The following is a 24,472-nucleotide window of genomic DNA, read 5'->3' as shown; positions in this document are numbered from 1 at the left end:
ATACCGCGACAGCTAACGCAATGGTGTTCATCCAATAACGTGTTTTGATTAAAACAAAAGACGTGCAACAAAATTATGCACAAACAAGTAGCGATGTATAACGTTCGGGCGTTGAACAATCTGGCAACAAAACAACGAGAGAACGGTAGTAAGTGAGGAGTGACAAAATTTGAGTCGCCGACTAATTAGCAATACAAACATGAATCAGAGGCTATTAGTTGTAATTGAATGAGCGCCGGCGGCGGAGTTGGTGCGGCGGCGAATTTAAATATCGCGCTAAGGACGGGGTAACAGTTTACACAAAAATGGCTGCTCTATTCTGTTTACACGCAAAATTTTACAGTAAAATATTTGTACGATATTTGAATATTTAATAACTCCCCTTTATACGCTGGGTTCCGCTGCGTGTGCATTGAATTTTGCGAAATATTTGTTATATGTATGTAACTTTTCTGAGCGTTTTTGGTTCCGGATAATATTAAATGTTGATTTTAATTTCTTGCAAGTAATTGATCGGTTTAGACAGAGTTACTTTTGATTTAGCAATGAAATACATTTATTTACCGCGCAAGAAGAATAACCAAGGGAAAATATCGAAGTCTCAAACGAGTAACTAACCTCTTTCTTCAAAGTAAGATTATACTGAACAGTTTGGGAATATCAAATCTTCATCGCGTCGCGTCGCTCTTTTTGGAAACGTGGCGTTTGTTGGATTCTTTGTTACGTTATTTTATACTTTCACAATGTCAAGTATGCGCCGGCAATTTGAAGCTAAGCAATTTTTTTTCAGTAGGTACCATAAGGTTGATCGTATCATGAAGAAAGTAATTTCTTTTTTTTTTTCTTTTTTCTCTTGAAATAGCTAGTTTTTTTTTATTATTAGAAGGAAACATTGTGCTTTTATTAAGCTTAAATTATTTCCAGTGCCAGGCACAGACAGAGCTTTATTCGAATTGCATTCAGTCTAGTTTATGATAGCACATAGTTCCTGGTTTGAAGCCAGAACAATGAATCTATTGTATTGTGATGTGAGGAATGTTTATCAAGGAATTAATGTACGCCGAATGTCACCTAGGATTGTTGAAGCTTGATTGTCTCTCACAACCTACATTGTTGTGTATTGTGCCGTACATTACAGCGTTACTACCTACCGTAAACGCGATATAATATATCCGTAGGGCTCGGCTTATCTAATAATAATGTTATACCGTACAAACAAAAACATGTCATTCATTTGGAACATTCAATTTCAATCCGGTCATTGTTTTCGATTCGGCTTATAAATATTCATAAAACAAATGACGCTAAATTACTGCGGCAACTTCAGCCGTCGTGCCCTCGAGACCGCAGCTCAGCGACAATTTTTCATTGAAATTTTATAAAACACTCGCGTTGCTACGAGGAAATTATCTTCCTCATTGACTAAAATTTTTCACGGCAAGTTTGACATCAATCCATTAATGTTCTGAGTTTCATTGCTACGCTGACGGAACGATCTCTGATTTTACTGATGGCTGATTCAATTATAGTCGAAAAGCATTGAGTAAGTATGATAAATGAAAAATAACTTTATTGACTTTGTCTTGACCCTAAAACTCAGGACCTTTGCTATTAAGAATAAAGGTAAAGTACCTTTGAACAAAAGTAAAAAAAAACTGTTTTACATGAAGAAAATCGTGTTGAATCACTTAACAAAATAATCTAGATTTAGGTTAGAGTTTACACTTAACAATGTACCTATATTATCGAAACAACTCAATGGTAAGCCACTATAGAACATTATCACAGAAAATACCACAGTCACAGTGATATAGGTACCTAGTCAAAATGACGTTTCGGTACTGTGAGAAAGTTCTACGAAAGCTAAAATCAAATGGTTCGATGACTTGATTTGGTTTGGTATTTACATAATAAACGCAATTTTTTCATGAAATTTATTTTTAATGATTATTTCGATGACGCTGATATAAGATTACAATTAAAATCAATAAAATTTAGTATCTTTTGGTATTAATTAAATTAATTTAAGTTCTCTTTCGTTCAATGTATGTTATTATTCTGATATTTTGTATGCCCACAGGCATATAGCCTGTACAATCACTAGCATTAATATCTGCCACAGCGGAGCGTGCAAAAATATCTGACACGTTCTACCCGCCCTAGAAATAGAGTCGTATCAGATATTTATGCACGCTTGTTGTGTCAGATATTGGTGCTGGTGACTGTACTATTTTATTTAAACCATACATTCGCAATTACATCGAAATAAATGAGTTTGTAAAAACAATCACATCAAATTATGATTCAGAACTAAAAATAATTTAGTTTTTTTATCGCGAATTGTCGGTACACGCCACGCCCTATTAAGACGATCGCGTGGCGCGAGGCGCAAAATAATCCACCCATAAATCCATCATGTTGCGAATCTATGAAAACCATGTTAACGTAAGCTGAAAAATCCTCACGTAGTGAACTCGGCGGCAGTTTTTACCCGCAAGACTAACAAGGCTTGACGTGTCGACGCGGTGGCATTCCACACGCAGTTTGCGGGAAGTTAAACAGCGTTTAAGCCTCGTTTAAGCTGACGGTTCGGGAATATACTCGTATTATCGCCGCGGGAATCGGACCGCGCTGACGTTTTGTAATGCTAATTAAATACTCCGCGTTTTTCTTGGTTTCTTGTAACTTCGACAGATGGCCCAGTTCATTGATAGAAACTACCTGGTAGTTAAGTTGTTTTGGCCAAATCGAAAAAGGCATTTTTTTCACGTATAATTTAACTTTGCATGACAACTTTTACAGTCAGTATTGACGGTCAAATTGTAAAATTTGCAAACTTGACGAGTGACATTGAAATAACATATAGCATAAGTAAGAAATAAAAGTCTTTCTGTCTGTCTGTTTGTCTATCCGTCCGTCCGTCCGCGGCTTTGCTCAGGGACTATCAATGCTAGACAGCTGTAATTTTACACGGATATATATGTAAACTATGCCGACAAAAAGGTACAATAAAAAACTAAAAAAAAAATGTTTATGGTACCTCCCATAGACGTAAAGTGGGGGTGTTTTTTTTTCTCATCTAACCCTATAGTGTGGGGTATCGTTGAATAGGTCTTTTAAAACCATTAGGGGGTTGCTATGTTTATGTTTTTTGGAATTTAAAAGTTCAATTTCTAATCTGGAAAAAACAAACAAATGATTTCGGGCGAATAACAATAATTGCAGATTAATCAAACGAGCACCTCAAATAAAAAAACACGTAATAACAAATCATAATTCTTCGAACTTTTATTTTTTTGTTTTCATTATATATTTTTGTGTATTTCCTTTTTTATTATACACATAAAAATTCAAGCATAGCTGTGATAGTTTTCCTTTTCAATATTTGTCTAAACTACTGCCGTCAATTTTTGTTTTACTATAAGCAACATTCAGATCCGTGGACATAAGGAAAAAAAGTGCATTTTAAAACTTGATATTTCATAAACTTCGAATTAATTTAAATTTAAATCTTACTGGGATTGAAATAAAATTCCGCATAACGATCCGTCCTAACTAACACACACAGCTATGGCTGCACTAATTGCCAACATACGTCACACTCTCACATCACATATCTACCAACATTTAAAATTATCGCCCTTAATATTCTCATGTGGGTAAGCATAAATTAGAACGCGAATTTCATTCTCCTGTTTCAACATTTGAACTTTACTTATGAGACGAGGATGGCGGGTACGAAAGATATGGCACAGGATTTGGAATTGTTAAACGCTCTTCTGCAGCTTTCGTAACTTGTTACTTTTGTGTGGGACCTGTTGATTACTCTTATAAATAAAATCACAAAGGAAATGTGCCTCATGTTTTGTTCATTTTATTTCGTATCCAGCTTTTCCTCAATATTGGAAGAACGAAATATGCCATAGTAGCTATTTACGACACTTTGCTCAAAAATGATTTTGGTGATATATCAAACACCTCTTAGATCTATATGCATAAATACCTAAAGTATCAATAGGTACTTTTATACTACAGGTATATTTTATAATAAATAACTTTTTTGTATGTAGAGGAAATGTATTGAAGAACTGAATTAATTAAAAAATCTTTCACAGATAGCCAAACCTAGAGTTACTCTAGAAACTTAACATTTTTAGGGTTCCGGAGCCGAAATGGCAAAAACGGAGCCCTTATAGTTTCGCCATGTCTGTCTGTCTGTCTGTCTGTCCGTCCGACACGCTCTTGTCCGGTTTTTTAATTCAATGAACCAAATGAATTTCTTTGCTCACCCGCGACATTTTGATAGCTAAGTTGCAAGATATGCGTGTTCATGCAGTTCCTCCACCTTCACACTAAGAAACACACATATCACACTCATCTATCACCACCACTACCACACTACACTGACGCGTTTCGAACTCAACCAGAACTTATCTTCAGAGCAACACAGTTAGAGCTATTAGAGCTAAATACACAGTAAATCTGATCGCTCCAATCGGCTCGCAATTGAATGTGTCAGTCCGATACCGATACGGATCGGATAATCTGAAAACACTAATAGGGCACAGAAACAATTAGATGAAACTACAAGGTGAGGTGTAAGGCGTCTTAAATTGATATAGGTTTTACATCCGACTGAAAATGTAACTGGCCGTTATATAACAACGTATATGTATCTAACGGTTCGACGGTGCTGTGTGAACGAGCTCTGCGAACGAGAACTGTCTTGACTCAGCTAAGTCCAGATTAGGACGCTTGTCGTACGCATCGTGATTTTCCTCGAGTCAGCAAGAACGTGTAATGAAGTATATCATTTAAATGTCTTTGAGGTATGATTTTATTAAATACTAGAGTTTACCCGCAGCTTTGCACGCGTACACCCCTGGAAAATCCCAAAATTTATATCGTGATCTTCATTAAGATTCTTCATTAAACGATTAATGACTATTTTTTCTCGCAGTCGAAGTGACAAATAGCGTTTTCACCTCGAGACTAAAAGTCAATATATAAACCCTCGGATAAATAGACACCCTCGCTAAAGCTCGGGTGGCTTACCAACTCGGGTATATATTAGCTTATCTTAGTCCCTCGATAAAAAATATACTATTACGTCCTATTCTCAGACCTACCGAATATACACAAAAAAAATCCTAAAACTCGGTCAAGCTGTTTCGGTTACAAACACTGTGACACGAGAATTTTCTATATTAGATAGATTACTAAGCAATGTCTTCAAATATTTGCGTTTGTGAAAGTAAAAGTGTTTATTTTTCTTTATTAGTACAGTCAAGGGCAAAGATATCGACACGGCCAAAGTTGCAAAATTATGTATACACGGCCTTAATGTTAAGTGCATAAAGTCGTGTATACATATTTTTGCAACTTTGGCCGTGTGACATCACACTCCTAAGTTAATACGAGCAGTGAGCATTTGTACGAGTACGTCTACGTTATGTTCAAAGCGTATACACATAATTATGCTCCACATCCTTCGGAAATACAGCTCCTAATGTATTGAATTATATTAACAACACTTTGTGAACTTGGATATAGTACGATGTTACTTAAAATAGAGGTAAATCTCATTTGAATATTATGTAAACGAGAACAAACCAATGAAAATGGATCTGTAAGGCGATCACCGTGTTTATTTATTAGATGGGTTTCTAGAGATACGTAATGAATACAATCTTACTAACATGAAACTACCGTGAGACTCGCTCATATTAATTGACATTGTACCGGATAACTCACGTCTTAAATAGAGTTTAGCTCGACAGTTTCGGGCTGATTCTTAGCCTTTCCTCCTAGGAGCAGCGCGACCCAGCGGCTGCTGTAACTCGCGCACTGCGCGCCACCGCTGTTCGCGCGACTACCCGACGAAACTAATACCGGCGCACAACTACCCGCGTTTTCATCGTCATTTTTGTTGTAATATGTCAAGCTAAACAATACAATATATTACAAGTATCTAATAAATTATTGAATTGAAAAAAATGTATACATATTTAATTGAATACAATCTTACTAACATTACAAATGCGAAAGTTTCAAAGTGTGATGTGTGCACGCCCGTGAAATGAAAATGCTTAGGTAGACAAGAATAACGCGACAGGATTAAAGAATTGTTTAAAGTTAGTGAACCTTTTACCTTGTCACTCTGTAAACATGTGCTAAGCAGTTCAGTTTGTGCGACCCACGTGTGTTTTATAGCAAAAACCATCTGTCTTCTTCTTAAAAAATTAAATTAACATACAGGGTGAAATCTAAGACGTAATACAAAATTAGTGTTTCGTGCTCAGTTAATGCTGGGTAATACAATGCATTATAACTCTTTTGTTGAAATAAGTCCGATGAAATTTGCGGTTTCCATACATTGTTCATAATTTCTTATTTCAATAATGTATAAAAACCACATTTTTTTTCAGACTTATTTCAACAAAAGAGGTAATGCATTATATTACCCAGCATTAACTGAGCACGAAACACTAATTTTGTATTATGCCCTAGATTTCACCCTGTATATCAACTAGATCTAACTATCACACACACCGCACACGACGCTAAAACATTCCCAACTCTACAATTCTACTTTTTTATCTTGAAATTGAACTCAAAAATAAGTCTGCTTTGTTTGGAACTGGGTCAGTTGGCCTAAACTGTTCTATGATATTTATTTATGTGTAATTAATATTACTTTTCATCGCCTTTAATCTTCATGGCAAACAAAAATCTCAGAATTTGCACGGCCCGCCGGTCCTTCGGGGTGGACTCTATCTGATCTAGAAGCTGGATTAATTAACTTAAATGCAACAAGTCCGTGTTTGCATTGCTCTCGAGATCGTCTGTCCCGTGTTTTATAATGGCAGCTACTGAATTAAACAAGCAGTGAAGTTCTTCACAATTTTATATTAAGTTTACCGGAGAGCCAAGGCGGACTTCTGTGATTTTAAACATGAAATTAAAAGCAAAATGTAAATTATACCTCTTGCACCTTAAACACCTTTTGCGCGAACTTTTTAAACTATTTGCACGGTGTGCGATTTTTACTCTGTCTGACTAATCGCAAACACGACCCAAAAAGACATGAAAATGAATGGGATATGTAAATTATAAACTAATTAATGTTTGTTGGGCTTCATATATCATTTTACCATGTAGATACGGTAGTGAGTGCAGTTAATTAACTTAAATGCAATAAGTCCCTGCGTTTGCTTTGCACGGAAACAGCTCAACGCAGCGTGCATTTTATTATTCCAAATTAAATTGCCGTGCTTCATTTTGACTAAAACGCGTTCAAATACGGCGTTTCGTTTAGCCAATGTCGTCGAATAAATAAATAAACAAGCTCCGCGCACATTTTATTAGTAAAAAATCACTCAGCACCGTATTGCGAAATTCGATTCGAGAGACGATGGCCTCCGTTATTGGGTATTCGGGATCTGTATACTGAATGCTAGCCGAGATAAAGCATTGTATACTATTCAAATTTAACCAATCCTGCTTTAGCCATAGGAGTCATATTGAGTGTACGGATAAGATTGCTGGGATTCGCGGAAGCGGCCTAATGACGGCATGGACTACAATAGCACGTGTGCCCCTTGTTATTGGTATCTGACCTGACCGCTACGAGCGATTTGTCTAAATGAGATCCGGACCTCTCTCTGGAGCTTTGTTATTTTTTCTTCGTATTACCCCCTTACTTCAGACTTGGCGGGTTTAAATAGCGAGTCTGTATTTTTTTCTATCGCTTCGTAAGAGTTTTGAAATAAGCGAGTCACATAAGTTTAAATTATAAAGTAACATTACGCATGAACCTTTGCCAACACCCAACGAGACTTGTATAACGGAGAATTATGTACGGTAGACCGTGGCCTTTAAAGTGACGATGAGAGCAAAGTAAGTTCGCACTAAAATGTTCTCCAGACCACCGTAATCCCGCACACCGGCGATTAATCTTCGTTCCGGCTCGTACGGGATGGTTTGTTGTGGGTAAATTTGTGGCGATAGCCATGATTTGCCGGCCATAGGCCCCACGGGTCGTGTTCGTCATATATGATAATGCTTCGTTAGCTAATCGCCTCTTATATCAACGTGGATTTAGCTGGACAATTTTAACATACGTTTAAAGGTAAAAATTTCAACCCTGTTTCGTATATATTGCACGCAATCGAGCGTGGTAGGATGACTAATCGATGTATAAAGGATAATCGTGGCCGCTCTGCCAAGCCATATATCATACAGACGCGTTTGCGTGTGATTTCGGAGAGGATTTGTCTTACCGCCAATGATAGATGTGGACCTGGATGAAATCATTACAAATAAAATATGATCTTGGAATAAATGCGGACGTTGAAATCTAGGAGTCATGTAAGACAGTACTAAAATTGGAAACACTGAAAGATGAGAGCATTCGTAGGCATTCAACACATGATAGACAGTTAGCTACTACACTTTTTAAATGAAGAATAAACATTTTCTTATCTATAATAAATGCTGGTTTCAGAAACAAACAAATAAAAGCCATATCGATTGATTCATAATATTTGTGATGGGATTGTATTTGCCAACGACAGGGGATAAACGAAACAAAGAAAATATAATCGAATCCACCGCCTTACTTGCCTTGAGAACCCATCTAAAGGTATTCTTTGTTTGTTTATGATATATTTTTGATTTATTAAAAAAAAAGTGCAGCTTCCTTTTATGTTACAAGCATTTCTTTTATTTCTTTCATTTGAATTTTTGTTAAGTCAAATCTTGAAATTTGAATTTCACCTGGTAGTGATCCCATTTTGTTGGTAATTTGTTTAAAAATGAATTAATATTTATGTTGAGTTCTATATTCTATTAATTTGGCGAAAGTTGGTATTCTGTGTTTGAAGTGAATTGTTTGTTCCCCGAACTGGATTGCCACGTGACAGGCTTAGCCTAGTGTGGAACCAACGGTAACTGTTCTTAGTAATTGTTCTACTTTTTTTTACTAAACAAAATTTTTGTAGGTTGGTCATAATCCTTAGCTCGCACTATTCAGTCCGTAATGTTTCGTAGGCGTTCCTCTCGGATCACGTGACTCGGCCCGCCTGCCTAATGTTTCACTCGCGTTACTGTGACAACTTCCACCTTTTACCAAATTGTATTTTCGTGTTCAGCTGAGTTTTCCTTATAAATACTGTCATTACGGCTGCGACGCCCGTGACAGGTGTTAATGTCTACAAAAGTATCGGGCCCATTTTGTAATGTAACGTAAACAATGTACGATACGACAAGGACTGACAGACGGTACCAGATTTTAATAACAAATTCTATATTCGGAAACGACAAACGGCATTCTTTGAAATAACTTTGTCCACTAGCTTTAACGCGGCTTTGCTCGCGGTAAACTGGTTTTAGGGTTTGAAATGAAATACTACTCGTAGATTTCTCTAAATTTCCACGTGAATCCCGAAACATTATATCACGATCATTTACTTTGTGTGAAGAATACGCGTGCAAATTACCTATCAAGTTTACTGATACCTAATTAAAGATTTACGAATTTTATTATACGTTCATGCCGGTCGATCTTGCATAGGTACATGCCAAATCTTGTCTTCATTTCACGCGACTTTTATGAATCTTATGTTAATCTCGGGCACACTGTTTGTTAAATTTTATCTTCCATGATTCCTAATAGCGCAGATCCAAATATCCATATAAGCTTTTGAATTTGTAATATTAGTTAGAATTAAGCCGCCACATTAACGGATAAAGTTAACTTTATTAGGGTCCCGTAAGCAGATTGATAAATCGATGTGAATACAGTGTACAGCACGACCCCATGTGCTAAAGGCATTAAGCGGGATATAGCTTAAGCCCGTGGATGGCGCTAGGTACTATGATAACGACAAGAACTTCGACGAATAAATTAGTAGGGGGAACCATGGAGCGGGCAATCGGTTGCTATCTTCATCCGCAATTTTACAGCTTAAGAGAACAAAATCTTAAAAGTAATTAATTCCGATTTATTGTTTGGGATCGGCAGTAAAAAGTAAAAGAAATGTCCCGACCGCCTGAAAACGGCATTAATTTAATCTAATTTATACGTTGATACGCATTGATTAAAAATGTCGTAGTCGTAAATAAATTAAGATTTCAGTTATGCACAAATTTAGATGTTTGCTCGCCCAATCCAATCGGAATAAATTATACCGTTTTATAATTTGACTGACGTTAAGTAAGGCTTGCGATACCGCATCTGCACAATTTAAAATGGTGCACAGGGCTACGGGTGCGGTAAAGTGGGCTCTAAAGGAGGGGAGAGGAGCAGACACAGTAGGTACGTCATTACGAGGCCCGCGTCATTTGTTTATTAAACATCCTCCGAGGTGGAACAGAATAATGGCACCGTAGACTTTGTCACGGCCGCTTTCCCCCAAAATTAAATCGTAACGATGATGCGCGCGCCTCACTCGCCGATGTTTTCGGTTCCTCCGACCCCACCGTTATTAAGTCCTGCCGTCTTGCGGCCGAAATGAATAGGTTTCTGTAAAAGCCCACCCAGTATGCCAATTGTCGTGGTTATGAAAAGAACGCGTTGAGTGGTCGGGCGGCGTTTCAAAAAGCGTGAATGCTGGCAAAGCGGACTTTGTTTTTGACACTAAATCGATGCTGTTTAAAAACAAACAAATATGTTAATCTTTCAGTGGCGGGGCTGAATATTTTATAGCTCGATTTCCACCGGGTTGCTTATTACTTTTGCCGTAGGTATTCGATAACTCTTTACGTGACGTCAGTGATGGCAAGTACTCGTATATGTATACGTTTACTAACTAACACCCCGTGGTGTTGCATCCGAAGACATAGTAAGGTACCTACTCCTAGATAAGTCAGCTTCTCTAACCCGCCGTTCCTTCACTTGCCGCTTTGAGGTAGGTGTCTTATTTGTACATAGTTGTCTATCGAGAATTTTCACGCAATGTTACTGAAGTGTTATTATTATATTATTTCTAATAATTAAGTTTGTGTTTTGTGCCAAGATATTTATATTTACAAGACTCGTAGTAATTTATGTGATATAGATGCTGCCCGATGTTATTGAAGTACAAAATGATAATATAGCGTTCAGTAAACATTTTTCCAGAGTCCTTTCTAACGTAACGTTTCATCAAGTAATTGATGTCGAGGTTCATATGTATTTCATAAATTGTCAGCGATTTAGTCGAAAAAAAAAACACTACGTATTGAATTCATATTTGAGTGCTTTCATAATGGATTGTATCATTCGATAAATTTGGACGACGTGTTTGAGCCAGATTTACACCGTTTATGAACTTTTGACAGAGACGCAAAGGATAATATAAAATATTTTAGTATGAAACTATCGAACCTAAAAGCCCTCTCTTTGTCATTGTTCTGACTTTGCTTTATCACTGTTAACATACCGGCCCATTCGTTGTTGGTTTACTTCATCATTGAAATTTTCTGCACCAACTCCTTTGGTTAGATGAAGTGGCGAAAGACCTCCTTGTCCTACACGCAGAAAACTAGAAAGAGATTACACTAGATAGGGCCTTGGCGTCAAATCATATCGGAGATCAAGATCCACTTCGGCAGCCAGCAGAGTAAGTAAGCAACTAAGTAACTGCTTTGTTTACATTATTTACAAAAGTATTTAAAAGACTTTTACGGAATGGTAACATTCAACATTAATGCTCATCTTAATATGAAGATTATCAATTTCAATGATTTTTTGATTCGCTTTGTCAATTGTTGATCTTCAGTTGTCTGCAGTCGATCGGCGACAATGGAATGGATACCATTTCCGGTAGTTGTTTCTGCTACTAAAGTCCGTGGATAACTCTTGGAACATTTACCATCCACCATACAGGATGAAACTCAGTTAAATATACTTACTTACATAATTTCTGTTTTTAAAAAACAAAAATGTTTTGCCAAGATTCTTGTGCCGCAGTTGTCTTGGCTTTCCGAAATGGCTGGTAAATAGTGACATGTAAAAGAGACCTCTGCGGCGTGCTTACAGAATAAACTTTTTGATTTAGAATAACTTTGCGTTTCATTGTAAAATGATTTCAATCGGAGTGATTTTACAATGAAAGGTTTTGTATCTTAATTACAAATCACATATACCTATGACACGTTTCTAATTATTGCACTACTTTTTAATCACTACCTTTAGTAAGCGATTTATATTTACCTCCACTAACATAGCGGCATCAGCTGTTTCAAGTAGTACCTACAAATAACAGATTATAGTTGAAATCTTAAAATCATTGATGCTTATCAAACACAGACTACTAACTATCCTCAAAAAAACAAAATTATGAATAATGTAAGTACAAACATGGAAATAGAAATTAAATTGGTGACTACTGTTCGACTGTTATTTAGTGACTTATTTTCTATTAGTAAGTTACTAAGAAATGGAAATGCGTAATTCTATAGAAAAAGTAACTGTGTCAATATATAATACCTATGAATTCATTTAAAAATAATTTCGAATAAAAAAGTTGATATGAAATAAACCAATTAGAAAGTTTTATCCAAAAATTAACAATGCATATGAACATCGAACTCATAAAAAGAAAAATGAAATTATCCCTCGGAGTTTACAAAAGATTTTTAATTAAAAAGTTGTCGGACTTACAAAAGAGTATGTAATCTTTTGTAAATTAATCCGTAATTGGCTACTGACTGTGAAGACGTGAAAATTTTGATTTTATTCGCGAAAAGAAGGTTCTCGAAAATTTTGTGACACCTAGCTTTGGCATTGAATTGAGGAAAAGCGTGAAAGAAATCGTATATTTAACTTTTGGTCTCCAAGTTATTCATTAAAATTAAGTAATTGAATTAATAAGTTCTATAGGCTGTTCTAGAAACGTGACACATCAAACGTCATATCAACGGAGAAATCTGTTAGGCACATTCACTTTTATTCTTCTGTAATGTAGCTATAGCTTTTTACATATGATTTCTGTTGAGCAAGAAAGGTATGGAATGGTGAACGCGCACTGTATTGAAGTACCTTTCACGGGGTGGAACGATGAGTTGGTTAAAGTCGCTAGTAATTGGAAAAAAAAAGGTCACCCAAACTGTTACGGTGATTTCGCGGAACTCCTACAATTAAGTATATCCAAGACATTTTCCAGTAAAATGACATGATTTTAAATGCATTACTATGTACACGAACACTATAAAAATACATAATATATTATTGTATTGTAGTATTTCAGAATCATTTAACTTGATTTTTAGTTTCGAGGAATATCGAAATCGGGTACACAATTTCATTTAAAGGCTCAAAGTATCGCCACAAATGCTTCGTCATAATGTATTTACTTACATAATTTTTCGGCCAAAATGCTTTTACTTTTTAACTGCTTTAATAAAAATATACGACAAACAGTTTTAACGCGGACTCCCTCCTATTCAATTAACTGACGTGATTAAATTTTTACGCGACTTAAAAAAATACGCCAAGTTCCCGCTTTCATAAGTAGACTGCTTCCAAAGATTTTATTAGCATATAGAAACATTTATTATAGACATCCTGTTTCACGACTTTTATTATAATGGAGAAATTATGTTTTAGATTGTTTAGAGGCGTCGTTAATTCTGCCTTTGAGCAGTCGTCTCGCCATTATATAATCAAGGCATTTCAGAGGACTTTCGATGGAAAGACATCCGTACTGTTCGCGCGGCGAGCAGCGAACGCATGTGAATGAATAAATGAATGAATAAAATTTATTTCGAAACAACAACAACAACAAAAAAAAACAGATTACAAATTTCTTAAATCTAAAAGTGTATTGTGGCAGTTGTCTCAAAAAAGGAGACCACTCAGCATGAGTCGAGGCAGGGGGCCACGACGCTGATTTTCAGTGGGTCCATGTGAGAGCTTGGTTCATTTTTATAAGTCAGAGTGGCATTATTTTTACTGCCGCGCCTTTTATTATTTCCTCAACTCACAAACTTCGTAATAAAGGCACAGAGGACACAAACAAATACATGCTTCTAATGCGTTTTTGCAAATCAGATTCGGTCTCGCGAGCACCAACCTATGTCAGCAAGTCGAAGTACACATATAAATCCACCCAACATGCTCCCGCCAGGGAATAAGTGTGGAGTAATTGCGAACACACGAGCTTGCTCGGCGTCACGAACATTAACTATTAAATTCGTTGCATATTAAACTACTGCCTGAGAGCGGTGTAACATAGATCCTACCTGGACGCTTTTTGTTCTTTGCGTACTTTTGGCGAGATTTTATTAAAATTTAAGAAAGAAATTAATAAAATAGGTACTGCCTGTTATAAAATGCTGGTTGAAAATTGGTCGAGAATATGAAAACAGTGTACATTTACTATATAAGGGAATATTTTATTTCACGATCTGTTACAACTCTTGTTCAATTCAGCAATAACGACAAAATATGAGAGCAGGCATCGACCGGGCACACTGGAGTGTAAATCTCGGGTGAATTGAAAGTTCTTTGCCGGCAAGTCGCGGAATTACCTCGGTTGGCTAAAATGCCCTCTTTGTTTTAGACTGCCAACAGGCCCTCTGCCGGTTGAGTGTTCAAAACCCCACTTGACACGCTTCATTTTTACCTTTTCCGCAAATTGGAACAGGAGCGCGAGTGTGCTTTCTATTCACCGTGCAATTATAAGGTTATATATACGTATCTTGAGATTATAAGGTTTTTTATCACAAAAAAATATTTAAGTAGATTTTATGATTGGTTTTTGGAGTCTTTTTGTATTTTTTTTTCGATTTGGTTAAGTAGATTTTTTACATTAAAAACCTGTTTTACTATTCATTGATCAATTTTATTGACAAATAAATGTTATGCCGTCTCTAATCCCTCGGACAAGAGAAACAGAGATAGTATCACTGATATCTGTCACATGATATCAATAACTGGTGAAACAGACGGTAATTTTAAATTATTATTGTACTAGCCGTACACTTATGAATTCGGTACCCAATGATAATTTAACAAAACCGTCATTATTTCTTGCCTAAATTGTTACAAGAACCTTTTTACACAATTTTTGCATTCTAGGTCCAGGGATTTGAGCTGGACGTTGATAAGACAGTTAGTTGGAACTTTTTTAACCGACCCCAAAGAGGGGAAATTTTAAATGCGTCTGTATGGTTTTTATATGCATTCAGATTACCTAAGATTGCAATTAAATAATAAAGCCATTGTTCAAGGTGGGTATTCAATGAAAGTTTGAGGTACTGCAGTAGGTACGGTGCTCTGTCGAAGTTTTTAAAAGTTCACTTTAATGAATCATGATGATATTCAGACATGCAGGCAAGCAGCTCTCTCGGGCCTCTCTTGATTCGCATTGTACAAGCTAGTCTAATAAACAAAATGTACACTCGGTGAGCTCTTAAAAAAACCATCAGATTTTAGAAGCATGCTTCGGGTATTGACGATGACACGCGATTGTGATATGCGGTTCTGTTCCGTTATCAACTTGCAAAACTTTTCAAAGCTACCGTGAAAAGTTATGTAAAGAATAACCATTAGTACAAAATAAACCTTACTACAATAATATTACGCTTCCTTATCTTTTTCTATTTTTAATACAATATGACTTTTTGTAATGATACAAATAAAACAAAATCAGCTCAATTTATCTTCGACTCCGTGGCTAATCGAAAATTAAAAAAAAAAAAACTTTTTACCCTAGAGATGAAAACGCAATTTTCCACCCGGCTATCTACCCATGAAAATTAAACTTTCCGAATAGGAGAGATGAAAATGATTTTTTTTGGTCTGCTTTCGTTTAATATTTTTTAATGTACTTTTCGAAATCCCCGTTGCTTTTATAACTCGGTTTTGAACCTTAATAAAATATTTAAGATAAACACTTTTTTTTTAAACTTTCAGCTTCTTTTTTGAACATGAAACTACCGTGAGACTCACTCATATTAAATGATATTGTAACGAATAACTCACGTCTTAAACCGAGTTTAGCTCGACATGTTCTGTTCAGCTTCTATACAAAATAATCATATACATTATAAACAATTTCCCGTGATTGGCTATTTACAGAAATACTCGTACTCTGTTTAAGTTTACTCGCCATGGGAATCAACTTCCGAAAAATAACAAACCAAATAAATATGTAAGTGGTGGTTTTAACTGCTCTATATAAATCATTGAAAACACAACGAGTGCACTCTTCGCGTGATGGATTGCTACTAAGTCAAAAAGACAATTGTCATTTTCTACTAACGAATCCTTCCGATTTCCCCCGAAACCCGAAGGTTTTTCTAAGAGCTCACGGATTGTAAGTGCATATAGGAAGCTAAACCAAGCACCACTTTTCCCATCGGGTGGCTCGCCGTCGTGGCAATGCACTTTCGCTGACCCCATGCCTCCCACGGACCTCTCCTTTACTCTCATGGCTTTCTTCACCCCTCTCTCGCTTCCACACGTGCGCCTGCGATTCCCGAGTACTAAGGCAATAACATTCTACGATGCGCTACGCCGCTAGAGTGGAACGGGTTTTGTCCATGACTTGGACAACTATTTTTACATTTCTAGCAAAGACAATAGACCACGATGGCTGGATTTTACAAAAAAAAATGTAGTATATAAAATGCACATTTTCGCTCGTCTTTTCTTATCCCAACAGCTGAGGAGTGGATTTCCTGCCTGCGTCTGTGTTCCCTGATCAGTACAATCTGTTGTCTTCGAATTTAGCGTAAGGCAGGGCAGTGCTAAGTAGTGTATTTAAAAGGCAAGCGCGTTTCATCTTAGTCTACATCAGGCGAGATTGTGGTAAAACACCAACCTACTTCTGTATAAATAAAACCGGCGAAGAGCGTGTTGGACACGCCCGAAATATGGTTCCGTAGCCATTACGAACAAATTAAATAAGTTCCGTTTTTGCCATTTTGGCTACGGAACCCTAAAAACGTTTATTCGTTGACGTAAAAGTAAACATTATTTGAAATAAAATATTATATACTTGCAGTGAAAATGATGAACGAATCGTTAGAGATCTACTTGTCTCGTGCTGATTTGAAGCATAAACCAACTCTAATTAAACAGACAAAAACATGTCATTGTTGTATGAAGACAACAATGACATTTGTGATTGAATAACGACGTGTGCACTTGAATAATTTGTAACTGAACTATGTAGCAACAAAAACCAACATGCAGTAGACCTATTACGAATATTTATTACAAGCTATTCTTTAGCTTGCCCTGTTTATTTCATTTATTTGTTAGGATCAAATCTTGGAAACTAAATTTGACCTACTTCCAACGGTCCAATTGACTTGAAACTTGACGTACTTATGTAAATTTGGTGACAATACAATAATCTGGTAGTGACACTAGGTGGTCCTGCCAGGAGCGGCTCCACAGGAGGGAACTCCTCAATGGTTAATAGTACCGACTTGAAATTTGGTACGAATATGCAGATTAAATAGCAATGCAAGTACAGTCAATAAAAACTACAGTCAGCAAAAAAATCTTGCATTAAAAATGAAATTTTGAACAGAAACTTATTTAGATCAAAAGTTAGCTCCTCTCCGGACTGAATCGCGCTATCACAAGTTGGGTGCGGATTATGTGGCGGCGGGGTGAATTCATCTGTACAGTCTGAAAGCGAGATGTCAAGTATTCGATAAACCGTCAATGATATTTCAACTTTAACCGCGAAAGTATTAGGATGACATTCGTTAGCTTCACCCCGACTGAGCCGAGACTCGCGAGCATATTGCTAAGAGCGGGAAACAAAACGATCGAAAGTCGCGCTTCTGCCGTTGTATTTTGCAACATGGTACTAAGAATTTGGGTGCACATTTGAGTGAGCAAATGATGCGTTAACGGGAAAGCGAGGCCAGTAACATTCCATTGTACAATGAGTAATTTAAAAATTCAAAAACTCGTCGAGGCCGCGTGTACGAGGTGAGGCGATCTTCCAAGCACCACTCCGCAATTGAGACTGTTCCTGCCTGCTATACCTCATGTTTACTATCTAAAAAAAAATGATTCACGTTTGGAATGAAACTTTCATTTATAATTCCGAACAGATTCCAGAATCTAATATCAATTAGGAACAAATACGAATGTGGGCAGTTTCTCATGCCGTCCGCGACCAGCAGGGCTACTACGAAACTCGAAGTTCGTGTCGTGCGGTCCCTCTGACACTTATACTATTTAATTCGAGAGCGAAAGGGACGGTACGATACGAACTTCGAGTTTCGAGTTTCGTAGTAGCCCTGCTGTGCTAATTGGTAAACATTGCAGCGAACAAATGCAAGCGAGAGCTCTGCGCTCTCAACTATTTTTAAATGAAATTCTTTCGACTCATATTTCCGAGTGTAATTCTATCGAAGCTGCATCGGTTTTTGGAATGCCGTTACAGGCATTTGATTGCAATTTAATTATTCAGACGTTATTCGTTGCATTGGTTAATAGGATATGGGCTGATTTCCTGGGTGTTCCAATAAAATTTGATTGATTGAGTTTTTGTTTATTTAAATTTATTCGTTGCCGAGTGGTTCAATCACATCAATTAGAGAGTCGATGTATAAATTAAACAAAAATACTGCGAAGAACTTGGATTTAAAGTGATTTTCTTCAAAATAGGACAAAGTAAAAGATGAAAAAAAAAGAATTTCCCAAAAAGGTTCTGTAACGTCAGAGTTTTAAGATAACACAAATAAAACAGTTTACAATCGAATTGAAAACCTTCTTTTTTAAATCAAGTTGAAAAGAAATATTATAAGGTCAACAAAAAATATCTTATAATTATAATATTGGCATCAAAAAACATTTAGAGTTCTAGAATTCTTACTTAATCAAATGTCCTAACCATTAATTTAATTTGGGATTCGGTAAGGAAAAGAAAAATAATTACATTGGGAAATACGATTAATTTTTATATTACGTGGATTGGATCCTCTTAGCGACCATCAAATCATTATACCACGAGATAAAAAAAAAAGTAAGCAAGCCGAGGAAATATGAACCGTAAAATTCTTTGGTAAGTTTCAAATTTCGTAGCGATTTTATTATTATTGCAGAACAAAGTAAAAATGGATCTAAAAGGTAATTCACTAAGTTTTTATTTGGTACTGCCCTTTAGTTCTATCTGAGTAGCTATGGGTTTGTTTATTGCCTTGATGTTTTTCAAATAGGGGTTGAATTTGTTTCGGCGGTATTGCGAATACTAGGTCTTTCGTTGGTCAATGAATGCTTTAGGGTCTGGGTAAAAACAAGGCTGTAATTAGTCCATGGGCAGATGCGCGGAGATGGTTTAATGGGCTTTTGGTGTATGCTTAATTATAACCGCATATGTATTAAAAATACCTCTGTAAACTCAGAAACAAAAACTTTACGCTGTTCTCTTTAGTAAAACAGTGAAGAAATATAACTAATAACAGATGATGAAATAAGACACAAATTCAATTGAAATAAGGTTGCAAATAGCTAGTATGAAAAAATGTCTGAATAGACTATTCGTTTTCAAAAAAAAATCTAATTAGTTCGTCAGTAATATTACAAAAAATCCTGGACACGTATTTTTCTTTGTCAATTAAACAAAAATTAATGTGACATCACATTTACGAACTAGTTTGCTACAAAAAAAAAATGTGGCCAAATTTTTTAGCCACACTTTTAAGCTACTTACAACAAGTAAGTTACCACTGTTTCAATCAATTTAATTTGTAATATAAAAAGTACTTCCGTGCGCTACTTACGTAATTCTTAAGAATATTCTTCAAGAAATAAGTAGGAAAAACCAAAAAACCCGAAAAAATTAAGTAACCGGACCGTCAACATCACAAGATTTAACACTACCTTTATCACATGTTGCCTTTAACACTTCTTATTAATATTTTGTAATGTGTCACTGCTGTTATAAATAAATTATTTTCTTTCTTTTTTTTTTCTTTCCTTTTTTATGTTTAGCCGCTTTTGGCAACTTATAACAGAGTAATTTATTGAATCAGGCGTTACTTTTCGGAGGTCCATATCAATGAACTAAAAGAATTGCCTTAATAGCTAAGCTATCGTAAGGTCGCGGGTGAGCAAGGAAATTCTTTTAGTTCATTTATAACAGAGTATTTTTTTGCGAAACTCACTACTTTTTACCGTATGTTTAGCAACTTTTTCTTTGGGCAAGGTGGCAACACTGCTTTCATCCACGGCGTGACTTCACTGGCTCCACTCCCGAACTTTAACACGCTTCATATTTGTTTTTTTTTCATACGTTTAAAATTTTGTGATAATCTAACCCACGGGCTAAATATATTTTTTTTACCAAGAAAACTAATCATCTGAAAACGTTCATATTATATCTAAAACATTCTGAAAACCATTAATAATGAAGTAAATTCTAATGAACATAAACTTGAAGCTGCAGTGGGAAGATTTCTGCTCATTCCTCCGAGATACGCATTGAAAAGTCGGATTAAGGGAAAAAACTTTGTTTATGTAAAAACTTACCTACTGCTATAAAAAGTGGATAACTTTCAGTGGACTGGGACTTTAGTGCCTTGTAACTTGTTAGCGTAAAAGCTATGTTGATTAGTTTTTTATTTTATTTTCTGTATCTTTTAGTCAGGATTGCGGGTCTCATGAAATTCGAGGTTTCAATTAAAATTGTACGAAATATGACTTTCTTGGATGCAACTATTGAGTTATAAAACTGCTGAAGTTAAAATAAAATGATAAATCCATATTGAGAACTTATATTCATCTAGCGACATAATATATAATATTTACATTTGTCGTAAAAAATCTCAAAAATATAAACGTACTAGCTTTTGCCCGCGGCTTCGCCCGCGTGGAATTCGGTTTATTTTAAACTTGTATATTTTTAGTTTAATTTCTAGTCACAGGCTCGCGACGTCGAAGTTCCCAAGAAGATCCCATAGAGCTTATGGGAACGGAAGCAATACCATGCCCTCGGTACCGCTCTGCTTTCAGAGCATGACATGAGTGCGTGTGAGCTAACTTTGGAGGCGGCAGACGTGAGCTTGCCTTCGGAATCCAAAAGCCTAATGGTACTGTCTTGACCTGAAATGTAAATGACGGTGGAAGCAGTCTACACTTCCACTGAACGTAGATAATAGTTAGTGTTTAGTTTTGTGACTAAGGGACCCCATACATCCCTGTATTATAATAATTATTTTTATTTTTTATTTATTTAATATACTGTAGTTTTTAAGTATTTTATTTGTAATTATTTTATGTTGAAAAAATGACTTTCTGCCAAGTTTCTTGCGGCGCATTCTTCTTGGCAATGATGGCCTTTCCGAACGCGCTGGTAGTTTAAAAAATGACGTGTAAAAGTGCCCATTGTGGCCTATTTACTGAATAAAGGATTTGAATTTTGAATTTGAATTTGGTATCGCGCGCTGTTCCCTCGGGAATACTGTGCATTTTTCCGGGATAAAAACTAGCCTATATGTCACTCTCGGGCCTATAAACCATCTCTATGCCAAAATCATATCGATCCGTCGCTCCGTTTCGACGTGAAAGAAAATTTATAATATTAGTACGGATGTACTTATTTAGAAATAACCTCAAGCTAATTTATTTTTACTCTGTGGGCACAATTACGGGTGGTAAAAGCCAAAAATCACGCTAAGTGGCAGTAGGTCAATGAACAACACGATGAAATCTTTTGGAATCGGGTATTTGGCTGAGTAAAAAAAAAACAATATTCTACTTAGTCCATCAGTGGGCATTTTTACTTTAAATGACGCAACATTCTTTTTTTCAGAATTAGGTAATCCTGTGTTCTCCTAATCACGACTACTATTGATGTTGACGAAGAAAAAAAACCGTCCCCAATTTTCCATAAAAAAAAAATTCACCATTGCGTACTGCGTAACGACCAATATAAACAGTTGTATGAAAAGAAAGTCACAAAACTGACAAGAAAATTATTTTTTTTCTTCGTCTAATCTAAATCAATATTCGTGATTCTGAGTGAGAAAAATCCAGAATTAACTAATTCTGAAAAAAAAGTTATTTGCGCCATAACATATTTTAAAAATATTGGATATTTTTTTTCTTTTGTCAATCAAACAAAAAATTTCAAAGACAAAGAGCATTAAGGTTCGAGGGTTGGCGCCCATATTGTCACACCGTGCTTAAAAGTATCGCGCGGCGTGACATATCTTCATAATTTGTTGTTTTATTGATAAAAGAAAAGAAAAAACCGTGCAAAATATATTCTAAGAATCTAACCTGAGGGAGTACCTAATTTGTTTTTTTTAATTACTCTTTTCCTACGGGTATTCAATTCAACTGCAGAAATCGTTGACGCCAACGAAACCCACTAGTGAAGGCTAGTTAATTGTAAAATACAAAATTACAGAGACACTGGACTTATTTACGCATGAAAAGATTTATAACAGGATAGGATTGTACTATGTACATTTAAATAAAGTTAAAATAATGTATAAAGATATAGCGGACTCACCGTTTCGGACGCTATGTAGCGCCCGTTGCTGCACTCAAGTAGTGAAGATTCACTCACCTGTGAATTAAAAAAAAAAAACTTTAATTACTTGCCTGAGCAGAGCGAAATTTCAAATTGCTTCCGTTGAAACGTATTATTTCGTTTGTATAATGCAATAAAGTCTGGAATGGGAAATCTAAAAGTAATTTCATCTAGTGAAATGGAATGAACCTTCCCTACTTAAAGATTGATTACTGTACCATGCTTGCGGAATCTCAAGAGGCTTTAATGTGCAAACATACATAAAACACTGCACGTTCTTTTGCATACCGACATTTGATTATGTTGGATAGTGTCTAGTTGAAAATAAAACTTATCTTATGTAGGATCTAAAACTAAGTTTTAGGAGGACAATTTTTGGTAAAAATTTGTGCTTCTACATTAAAATGTGATAGTGTGTGTTGAGAGAAAAGCACATTATAGATAAAAAAACCTTTACAGGATGAATTCACATTTGTACTTTCGTTTTTAAGAGTAAAGAGTTTTAAAAGGTCAATCCAGTAAAAGAAAAAAACCTTAAGATTTTTTATAGAACTATTGATTTGACTACACATGATTTGACAAATACCATTGAACAATTGAAAATTTTAAAAATAATGTTTTTTTTGATGTTATTTTATGTGCTTTAATTTAACTTCATGTACCTACTATTTGTCTTTTTATGGTTTTTATTGTCTTATTTATTATATGAATGAAAAATATTTAGTGATTAACGATACTAAGAGCCTGTTTCACCTCACCGTGTATTTTGTGCGCGGGCTTCGTTTGTTTTTCTTTTTATCGAATAACCAGAGAAGGCAAATTACAATGAGTTGTAAAACAGGTCCTGAATATCAATAATAGAATCTGGATAGCGACTAAAATCACCTACATAAAGATTCAAGTTTTTTTAAAGTTTATCGGGCAAATATTAGAGATCTGTATCCGGCAATGTCAAATAGTTCCAATTAACCTAGGTATAGGCGTTCACTTAAAGCGCTTCAACGTCGAAAGCCGGCGTTTCAGCTACGATTCATAGGGGCGAGGCAAACCGGCCACAATCTCCGCTTAACTTCATTATGAGAGTGAATTGCTAAACGTTCCTATTGTTGACCACGGTATAGTTTCTGCTCGGGTTTATGGGGCGGTTAGTCATGCAAATAGCTATCGACTTGTGTCTACTCTTGGGACTTTGGGTAGAATGTGTTTTAATTTTGGAGGCGTCAGACGAAATCAATGATTTTTATTGGTTGATGTCAAAAGCAGTTGCACAAATGATGAAGAAAATTGACTGAGTGTGTGACAGATTACTCCCAGGTTAATACTACTCTCATTCTTATACATCTGTAGTTATATGTAGTTAATCTACAGTTTATTTTCTGTAACAAATAAAAATACTGTCCAATTTTAGGTGGCAATATTACCAAAATCGCTGTCCTGTTGCACGGTCGGTGTTATCGAAAATACAAACTGAAACATAGATGCACAGAAAAATCAGAAAAATAGAGCAGCGCTGGGAATCGAACCCAGGTCCTCAGCATTCCGTGCCGCGTTCTATGCTGAGTTTGCGTGGAATGCTGAGGACCTGGGTTCGATTCCCAGCGCTGGTCTATTTTTCTGGTATTTCTGTGCATCTTTGTTTCAGTTTGTATTTTCGATATGGGTTTTACGGGATGACCGTAAAAGTAACAAAATTTGGAGTTGAAATAAAAAATACAAAAATACTCCAAAAACCAATCTTATGGTCGGTGTTATCAAGGCTGGCTGCGTTTCCACAGTTTGCTTTTGGCAGTTCGCTGGGCATGAAGCGTTAGCATGTATTTTCCATATTATTGGTACATAAAAATACTTAATATAAACGTAACACAAATATTCACGCCTCGATGTATACGACAACGCGGCAAGTGGTGCCAGTTTTACGCTACGCCAAGCGTGAGGGAAGCTCACTGGATTCGCAAGTCACAAGCCGTATTGGAATTGAC

General features: G+C 36.0%; 1 protein-coding gene across 8 annotated transcripts in view; it reads right to left on the bottom strand.

Annotated features, from left to right (window-relative positions):
- heph (polypyrimidine tract-binding protein 1 heph) overlaps nt 1-24,472 on the bottom strand; it is a 458,299-nt gene that overhangs the window by 129,514 nt on the left and 304,313 nt on the right. For 2 of the 8 annotated variants that reach the window (XM_074094998.1, XM_074094995.1), the window contains one exon: nt 22,473-22,529. The exons of 4 other annotated variants lie outside the window; for them this stretch is intronic. Coding sequence is in view for 3 of the 4 variants with exons in the window: in XM_074094995.1 (XP_073951096.1) it covers nt 22,473-22,529 (57 nt within the window). In the remaining variant the exon portion in view is untranslated. Of the gene's footprint in view, nt 1-12,196; nt 12,236-22,472; nt 22,530-24,472 lie in introns of those variants that run through there. 2 more of the 8 variants (XM_074094989.1, XM_074094992.1) reach the window with 2 other exon arrangements.

Source organism: Choristoneura fumiferana, chromosome 12 (assembly GCF_025370935.1).
Source record: "Choristoneura fumiferana chromosome 12, NRCan_CFum_1, whole genome shotgun sequence".
Taxonomy (NCBI): Eukaryota; Metazoa; Arthropoda; class Insecta; order Lepidoptera; family Tortricidae; genus Choristoneura; species Choristoneura fumiferana.
Note: the sequence above shows the minus strand (reverse complement) of the source record. Positions and strands in the feature narration are given on the sequence as shown.